Source organism: Pinus tabuliformis, chromosome J (genome assembly GCF_031772625.1).
Source record: "Pinus tabuliformis cultivar Carrire ecotype Pingquan chromosome J, CPIR1, whole genome shotgun sequence".
Taxonomy (NCBI): domain Eukaryota; kingdom Viridiplantae; phylum Streptophyta; class Pinopsida; order Pinales; family Pinaceae; genus Pinus; species Pinus tabuliformis.
In genome coordinates, this window is record NC_142295.1 from 410,107,389 (window position 1) to 410,117,583 (window position 10,195).

At 37.2% G+C, this 10,195-nt stretch overlaps 1 protein-coding gene across 1 annotated transcript in view; it reads right to left on the reverse strand.

Moving 5' to 3' along the window:
* The window catches only part of LOC149227576 (putative LRR receptor-like serine/threonine-protein kinase At1g56140), a 169,727-nt gene extending 160,330 nt beyond the window's left edge, over positions 1-9,397 (reverse strand). The window contains exon 1 of the mRNA XM_089380539.1: positions 9,271-9,397. Coding sequence (XP_089236665.1) covers positions 9,271-9,397 — 127 coding nt within the window. The remainder of the gene's footprint in view (positions 1-9,270) is intronic.
* Positions 9,398-10,195: the final 798 nt, after the last annotated feature.

Here is a 10,195-nt window from a genome sequence, read left to right on the forward strand (position 1 = left end):
CAATTGTTCACTGGGAAACAAAAGTTTGCTTCCCTGCCCTTACAACCTGTCATTGTGGAGGCACTTTTTCAGCATTGGGGTTTGGATTTCATCAGGAAGTTTCATAAAAATTCTAGCAATGGCTACTCATGGATTTTGACTGCTACTGATTATTTCACTAAATGGGTTGAAGCCATCCCTGCTAAGAATTCCACTGAAAATGTCATTATGGATTTCATTGAAAATAATATCATTACTAGATTTGGTGTCCCTGCTAAGATTCACTACTGATAATGCCAAGGCTTTTAGTTCTTCAGAATTTTCATCTTTTTGTTTCAAGTATGGCATTGTTTTATCTCATTCATCAAATTACTATCCTTAGGGTAATGGACTTGCTGAATCAAGTAATAAAAATCTCATAACCATTATCAAGAAGATAGTAGGAGATAATAAGCGAGCTTGGGATAGCAAAATCAAGTATCCTTTATGGGCAGATAGGATTACTAAAAAGAAAGATATTGGTAAAAGTCCCTTTGAATTGGTTTATGGCTTGGATGTAACTTTACCTGTGCACCTGAAATTTCTGTCTTATCAACTCCTTCAGCATTTTTCCACTAATAAAGATGGTGTTCAACATAGAATTGATCAGATTGTGGAGTTGGATGAAACTCGTAGGACAACTTTTGATAATATATGTAAAAATAAAAATAACATTAAGAAAAGCTTTGATAAATAATCTCGATCTACATCTTTGCAGGTTGGAGATATGGTGCTCCTTTGGGATCGCAAGAATGAAAAACCAGGGAAACATAAGAAATTTGACAGTTTGTCGCTAGAACCATACATTATCCGAGACATTGCTGGGCCAAATTCATTCCACTTGAGTAGATTGGATGGCGAACCACTTGACTTACCTTCGAATGGCCAAATGCTCAAGCTATTCTTCAAAGATGGCATCTGATGCCATGGGGCATCCTCTGTATTATATTTCTAACATTGTCAGTGAAATCTTCAAAAAAATATTTTCTATGAGTCATGTGGCACGTTGCTCCTGAATCAAGCAACCAATCATTTTTGCAGGAAGCAAGTGAAGCATTAAATAAATCTTCATTTACTCCAATGTTACATTGTGCCACAACATAGTGAGCGGATTCAGGTGCTTTACCTTTGTCTGTATCATCGGTTTTACCTTTCTGTTGGTTTCTTTTCTGCTCAGTTTTGTCATGTAATCCATTTCTTTTGTAGCGTATGCAGTGCAAATTTGTCTTTTCTCCTTGAGAATGTCTGCCCCCCTGCCTCTAAAATACCTTCCTCTTCCTGTTGAATGCATACTGTAACAAAAAATTTATTTCTGCTGCAAAATTTTTCTCTTAATGGGAAGGAAAAATACAGTTCTGATGTGACTGGACAGCAAACTCAAATGTCAATTCACATTCATTTGCACAACTTTAAAGTATAGAATATGGCAATATAAAATACCCTCAACAGCATGAAGCACTGCGTCTACTAAAAGGCTGAAGAACGTAGTCCATATGAATTTGGACTCTCAATATCACAAGTTACAAACCCTCTTAGAAATATATGAAGTCATCCCTTTGTCCATATTCATGCGGTTATACTTAAAACAATAAATATCTTTCAGCTACTACTGACCACTTCTTCCCTTTACAAATCTAAATCGCCATCCTTGAATGTGAAAATGAGAGAGGACCCTTTTTTTTTTCAATCATAAATTATGACAGTTACATACTTTCCCACTGTATGATTTTGTCTTAATTTTTTTTTTCATTGATAACTGCAAGTCACAGAACATTACAGCTTCATACAAGCTATTATTAACTGTCGTTTCAACGTTCAAATGTCAGCATTCAAATGTATCGGTATTGCTTTCAACTATTTGAAAAAATATTAGAACATGCCAGCATTCAACTATTTAAAGGAATGGAGCCAGCATATAGAGTGTTCAAAACAGCGTGACAGCGTTTCTGAGCCAACGCATACACCTTTCTGGAGCCAATCGTTCAAGCTCTTCGGTGTTAAGATCAGCAGCGTTATTCCACTTCTGAATGTGGACGGATTCCACAAGTAGAAGCAGCTATCTGCAGGTGAAAAGCTTAGGCCAGCTTCGCCATGTAGACATTCTCCTCCTGCGATGACACCACCATCGCTGCTGCCGCCATTTGTACACAGAAATTAAACAACTAACTTCACCTCTGGATCAAAGAAGCGGCCATTTCAACATGCATGAAATCAGTGTTTAAAACCTCTTGGTGCGGTGTTAAATGGAGTTCTAAACACATCAAGGGTTACATACCCTCATAATCAAACAACGTATGTAAAATCTACAACAATTCGTTCTGACAATTTGCAACAGCGCTATAAAATATACAATGTATAATTGCAGAAATTATGCCGCCTGGAGCGCTATTATACCAGCGTGGAGGGAGGTCGTTCTTAACCAACGTATTTTACATGAAAAAGGAAACAGTCGCAGCATTATTCAAGGTATTTTACATGGAAAAAAGAAACAGTCACAACATTATTCAAACAGTTCCACGCTCACCGCCCCAGCGTTCATCACAAACACTGCTATACTCAATGACTTCTGAATTTAGAGAACAGTGGGCAGACTGCACAATAGACAAACTCCACAGGGACATAGGACAGGGAGCAGTAGGCAGAAGGGAGTTACAACTATTTTGGGAGCTGGCTCTGATACCATTTCAGGCCAGGCAATAACTCCACAAAGCAAAAACTGATTTTTTTATTTTCATTCAATCAGGTAGGTCTGTTATATACATGAGGGAGAGACTGTTTAGTTCATCTCCCGATCATTGTTCACATTTCTCATTTATTTATTTACAGATATTTACCCAATCACAAGGATTAGGTGTGAACAAGGAGGGTGGGGAGGAGAGGGCTAGGAGAGCGCTTGAAATGGCAACAGCTAGCCCTAAGGTTAGCCATCTAGGGGTCTAAGGGCAGGCTGAGGCCTCCTAGGCCCACGACCAGGACTAAAAAGACCCTAAACCATTGACGTTGGGGGAAAAAGAGGAGGTCGAGGCCACTAGGCCTCACGAGCAGCCCTAAAAAAGGCTAAGAAGATGATGCAGGGAGATGGAAGGATGACATAGGGGCCTTAGAGGCTGACAGTGGCCTTGGAGAGGTTGGATTCGAGCCTGAGAAGGCTAAAAAATGAAGCCCCAACTTCAAAAACAATTATCTCCTTCAAATCTGAAAATTTATTCAATTTCTTCAATGGCTAGCCCTGCGAAAAAAAAAATTGGGATTAGATTTTACCCTCAAGGGCCTAGATCTAGCTCTATTCCAGATTTCTCAACTTGATCTCACCCGCACAAATAGATTTACAAATACCCAAAACCCTAAATATATACAAAATCCCAAAACCCCAATTAGAAAAATTAATTTACATATTTTTTACAAAATTTACAAATATACAAGGGTTTTAAAATAAATTTTGGGAAATAAATTTTTATGGAGTTTTTCTTTGATAAATGGCTAATAATACTTTGGAAAATTAATGAACATTATAGCCTTAGTGAAGTTAGATCAACCACATAAATATTTGGAGTTCAAACAAAGTCAGTTCATGCCCACAATTTGTGAACTTAAAGACGAAGGACTAGGGAACCTTCAAACACTATATATTTCTCAAGAAAATTTGTTAGACATATGGTGAATCAAATCATTTAAGATAAACCCAAAATCTATCAATAGAATGATTTTATCCCCATCTAATGAAAAGAAAATTTTAACATTAATCAACACAATATAGGAAAGCCCGTACCCAACACATACCACGAATCAACGAACACTAAACAACTTGAACTGCACCCGAAAAGTCTTTATTATGATTCAAATAAATGTTCCCAGCAGGACAATAGTGTTACATCAATGCTTCTGCAGAAATTCCTTAGCCAGACATTAGATGGATTTTGACACAAATGACTCTAATTTATAGATAAATCCTCCAAGTGGAAAAATAACAGCTAGTTGTTTTGATCCTCATCAAAATAATCTTGGTTGTTGATAAATCCTTGATGACATTTTAATCTTAGCCGTTGAAAATATTTATTTTGAGGAATTTTAGAATTTCTCATTAAATCTTTTTTTTATTAGCTCAAAATTAATTATTTTGAGCTAATTTCCTAAAAAAAATTGACTTTGAATTAACCACCAAGGTCCAAGATTCCAATTTTTCTTGAAATTTCCAATATTCCCTAGGTGGGGAACCTCTAAAAATTAATTCTTTTGATACGCATGAATTTTTGCATTTGGAAAATTTAATTTCTCTAGACTTTTATTTTTTATTCTAATTAATTAAATTTTTTTCTTAGGATTTTAATTTATTTTTGTTAGAAAATTTAATTAATTGACATTTGAGAGGATTAAATATTTTTTCCACCCTCAAATATTTTAGCCATGGTGTCTAAGTATGAGAGACCATGCACTAAAGTATTTTTTACATAAGTTTTTTTACAAATTCAACCCTCAAAGGAGGAATACCCCTTCGACTTAGATCCTCAAATTTCATACCCAATTCTGCAACAAAATATGATCTAGTAGACCAAGTGATTTGTAATAAAATAATTTAGCCAATTAGCTTAAATTATTCTCAAATCACTTTTACATAAGACTTGACTAGAACACCAAGACTCACCTAAGACTTTGACGACAAATTCCACCCTAGCTTTGGGGTGAAGTTGGAGGGTAAAACTCTGCCGACTATCTGTGTTTAGAAACACAAATGAGTTAGTGAGATGAAAAACCTCCTAGGATGAAATTATCACCAAAATAATAGGCTTACCTAGGTTGTTACATACATTCATGGTCATACTAACATCATTTACATTAAACATTTCCAGAATGGGTTTACAATAACATAGTGCTAATAGCTGATGATCTCAATCCTTTAAAGAAAAATATGGTACATCTACCTCCTCGTAACTTTTACAGAATTATTGCAACATCTAGCTCCATATGGGGACACGTTGATTCCACGAAGTAACGTGAGAAACCAAGAATCATGCATCCAAGAAAATAGAAGTCCATCAAATAGATATCCATTCAAAATCGAAATCATCATGTATACAGAATAAATCTCGATGGAATAGAAAAGTCTACTCTAATAAACTAAAATATAAAAGACATAACATAAATGCGTGAAATAAAACTAGCTAACGACATGAAATAAAAAGGATTAGGGTTAGAGATATTATACAAACAATGCCCCATGGCATCAGATGTCATCAATGTGGATCAATCTTGGGCATCTATTGACTGAATGGTAGATCAATAGGTTGGTTCTTAAACGTCTCTTGCTGAAATTTGACCCTCTTGTTGAAAATAGCAACAAGAAATGATAAAAATAGCATTCCAGGATATACTCCAACTCTGTTGGAAATAACAAAAAATATAAATTCTAAAAATAGCATTGCTATTAATAGCATTTCAGGATATATTCCAATTTTGATTTGTCCTTGAATCAAAATTGAGAATTAAAATTCGAATTTAGTCTCACTAGCTATTTGAAAAGTAATTAATTAATTCATCTTGAGTTAATTAGTTGGATAAATTCAAACATGAAGTCTTTGTGAAGACATGCAACAATTATCCCTTTGATTGAGGAAGTTATCCCTTAATTAAGGAGATAGGGATGAGTTGTATTTGAGTTGTAATTAGTTAGCTCATTTAACTAAGTTAAGTCCAATTAAATTAGTTCCAAACAGTTGGAGGAACTAATTGTGAGTTTAGTCAGTTAATGCATGCATGCATGCAACTAGTGTTCTCTGGATAACTGAATATTCTCTCATAAATAACCAATGCATGTCAGTTCAGAGAAAGACCCAGTTGAGATTAAAGACAGGGACATTGTATTATTAGTTGGAGGAATTTTCCTATAAAGGAAACTCATCCATGCAGAAGGAATTAACTCCTTCAGGATTGCGCAATTATTTCAGAGGTCAGTGTTGTGTGTGGGGTGGGAATTACATAGGGTGCAGCTGGAGGACCTAAGAGAAACTACGCAAGGAAATAGGAGGCTTGGAGGACTGAAGGAAGGCATATGTGTTGTCTATTCTGTCTACGAGAAATAGTGAGGGATTGTACTAAGAGTTGGATAGCTTGTGAGCTAAAGCTTTGTGTAATCCTGAGATATTTCCACTTGTATGATAATACATATAGCGGGGTTTTTAGCTGAGGCTTTCTCTAGAGTATTCTTCTGTGTTTCATGTGTGATTGAATCTTCTTCTCTGTTATATGTGTTCTATTTGATCTTGCTCAAAATTGATTAAGCTTCCGCAAGTTTGATTGTAGAAGTAGATTAAGTATTTTTCTTTATTACATTGCATAATCAGTTTAATCTACAGTTTCTCTACAAGATGTGTAGAAAGTAGAATTTCCACATGGTATCAGAGCTAGCTGATCCATAGAGAAATTTCTACATGGTATCAGAGAGAGGTTTTGTAGAAAAAGTTCTACATGGTATCGGAGCAAAGGTTATCATAGCTGTGAACAATTTACTAAGAAGAATTCAAAGTTTGAAGTTTGGGGTTGCAGGTGCAAACCGAATTCACAAGATGGGACATTATGCAACTAATTTCCCATCGAAGAAATCCAAGAAGGGATCCTCGAAAGGATCGGAAGGTGAGGCATTAGCCTCTCAGTTCGAAATGGATTTTACCCTCATCGCATGCATGGTTTCATTGTTGATGGGTTGTGGTTGGTTTCTTGACAGTGGAGCCTCATTCCACATGACCGGTGATAAGAGTTTGTTCAGTAGCTTGGAGGAGAAAGACATCTAGATGCGCATCGAGATGGGTAATGATGAACGGTATAGTGTTTCAAGAGTGGGCACGGTTGTTTTTCAGAGGGAGCATGGAGCTCTCATTACCTTCACAGATGTGAAGTATGTACCTGGACTGAAGAAGAACTTGGTATTGATTGCCATGTGGAGGACAAAGGCTACAATGTTGTCTTTAGTAAGGGAAAGGTTTTCCTTAGACACATCACCACGAAACAGGTGAATCAGATCGGTTCACGGGTACGGAACCTATATGCTCTTGAGGTTCAAGATGCATGCAAAGCCTTGAGGAGCAAGGAAACTGTTAGAGACTTAGTGGTTGAGAGGGAGAGTACATTACCTCTCAACATGCAATGCCAGAAGAAGTCTCAGACAATTTTGGAGGAACCACAATTGGTGAAGCAGCTTCAGGAGGTTGTGGAGCAACCACAACTGAGATGCTGAAAGGAGACCTAGTGGAGGCATCCACTCATGCAGAGACCTCCAGTAGGGGATAATTTCAAGCCAAGTTAGCAGAGGGATCACATGCAACCATACCTCCAGGTGTGAGGTGGCGCGATGTGAAGTGATAGTCCCAAGAAGGCTGAAATAGGCGCAGGATCCTTGAGATACCCAACCTCTTTGATTAGACCTTGATAGGGGAGCCTCGACGAGGAGTAGCAGGACTAGATGAGTGGGTAGAGACAAATGTGGATGGAGCGGCAGAGGGAGCTTCAGCATCAGAGGGTGTTTCTATTCCAAAAAGGAGGTCAGTTACTTACTTCTCAGTAACTGAGTTGCAGTGAAGCATTGGGCAGCATGATGCAACATGATGAGAGGAGGTGCAATGCGGATACAGTGCTGGGAGATAGGACCAGCAGCAGCACGGATGCAGCAGGAGGAATCAGTGGGATTGATGCAGTCAGATATCAAAGTGACAGAGGCTAGATCAGTCAGATACTGAAGAGCACAGAGGTGCAGAGTTTTCAGTCGATAGAGGCAATAGCAGTCAGAGACTTTGATGACATATGTATCATACTGATTCAGGTTGGATATTTTTTGTTTCTGGAGTTGCTGGAGCAATAAAACTTGAGAGAAGTGTTGCATGCAGAGCATTCCAAAGGTTCAGGATCGGGTTCGAGCTGAATGCCTTTCTTGTTGAGAGAGAGTGTTGAAAATAGCAACAAGAAATGCTAAAAATAGCATTGCTATAAATATCATTTCAGGATATACTCCAACTCTGTTAGAAATAGCAAAAAATAGAAATGCTAAAAATAGCATTGCTATAAATAGCATTTCGGGATATATTCCAATTTTGATTTGTCCTTCAATCATAATTGAGAATTAAAATTCGAACTTAGTCTCACTAGCTATTTGAAAAATAATTAATTAATTCATCTTGAGTTAATTAGTTGGCGAAATTCAAACATGAAGTCTTTGTAAAGAAATGCAACAGTTACCCCTTTGATTGAGGAAGTTATCCCTTAATTAAGGAGATAAGGATGAATTGTATTTGAGTTGTAATTAGTTAGCTTAGTTAACTAAGTTAAGTCCAGTTAAATTAGTTCCAAACAGTTGGAGGAACTAATTGTTAGTTCAGTCAGTTAATGCATGCATGCATGTAACTAGTGTTCTCCAGATAACTGAATATTCTCTCATAAATAACCAATGCGTGTCAGTTCATAGAAAGACCCAGCTGAGATTAAAGACAGGGAAATTGTACTATCAGTTGGAGGAATTTTCCTATAAAGGAAACTCATCCATGCAGAAGGAATTAACTCCTTCAGGATTGCGCAGTTATTTCAGAGGTCAGTGTTGTGTGTGAGGTGAGAATTACACAGGTTGTAGCTGGAGGACCCAAGAGAAACTGCGCAAGGAAATAGGAGGCTTGGAGGACTAAAGAAAGGCATATGTGTTGTCTCTTCTATCTATGAGCAGTAGTGAGGGATTGTACTGAGAGCTGGATAGCTTGTGAGCTAAAGCTTTGTGTAATCCTGAGATAATTCCACTTGTATGATAATACAGATAGCGTGGTTTTTAGTTGAGGCTTTCCATAGAGTATTCTTCTATGTTTCATGCGTGATTCAATCTTCTTCTCTGTTATATGTGTTCTATTTGATCTTGCTCAAAATTGATTAAGCTTCCGCAAGTTTGATTGTAGAAGTAGATTAAGTATTTTTCTTTAGTACATTGCATAATCAATTTAATCTACAGTTTCTCTACAAGATGTATAGAGAGTAGAATTTCTACACCTCTTTGGTTGGCACAACTACTCGTCACTGTGTTGCATATCTCTTTCAAACTGAAACTTGCTTCTCCTTTTTCTTGGAGCGGATGGTTGGTGGAACGAAGAGAACACACTGGTTGGACAAACTCTGACTCAAAATACAGTGGATGACCTTATGGAACAACCTCTTCACCATTCTCTAATTTCTCTAGAACTTCTACGTGGTACCTTCTTTCTACTTCTCTGTATAATATAACCATACCACCTACTGTTGTTGGAGTAGTGGCATAATATAGATCCATCTGAATAGATCCACCCAAATTGGCTGCAAAAATTCTGGACAAAAGCATTCCCCACATATCTGGCGCATCAATCACTGCTATAACCATGGTGATGATTCTATATGGGTAATCAGCCAAGGATACCTGTAAATCTCCTCCAAATTTGAGGCCATTCCAACAGTGGTGTTGTGAGAAAATCCAAGCCCTAGCTTTGAGATCAAACTTTGCCCTATCATCCCGAAGGCTAGTACCTCATAGGATCAATTCAGCACCTTTAAGTCAAAATTATTTCTTTTATCCATTCTCCCACCTTGTCTAGGATAAGAACATCATTAGTTGCCATAATATTTCCTCCTACCGTAGACTTGGTCCACTTGGTCCCATGTGGTCCCATTCCTTTGAAAAGACAATTCTTTAATAACCATCTGGGATACCAATTTCAATAAGGAATTTAGGGATTGGGAAATTCTTTCATGAATCATATCCCCTAAACTTGACCCTCAAATCCTCTCATTCCTCTCCTAGAAGTCATTGTACCTTGCTTAGAAAGCAAGCAAGCTCTATCCTTCAATCTCTTTTGGAAAGGAATCATTTGGGTCACTCCATATCCACTTATTGATTTATCATTCATTGGTGACTCCATAATATACCGGGTTGTTGAAAAATTAGAAAGGCAGTAAATATTTTCTCGATCTTGATAATTACTTGTGATGTTTCTTATTATTATGATTCTTTATATATTCTTTCTTTAGTTCATCAAGCAATTACCAAAAGCAGCAACACATAAAACAATGAACACAAGATGTAGGCACATGCCAGGGCAAAACACCCCTCGAGGGGAAAACCCAGTCAAAGTAATTCTTCCTTTCAATAGTATTCTTTGAGACTCTTCACCCTAGACCAAGA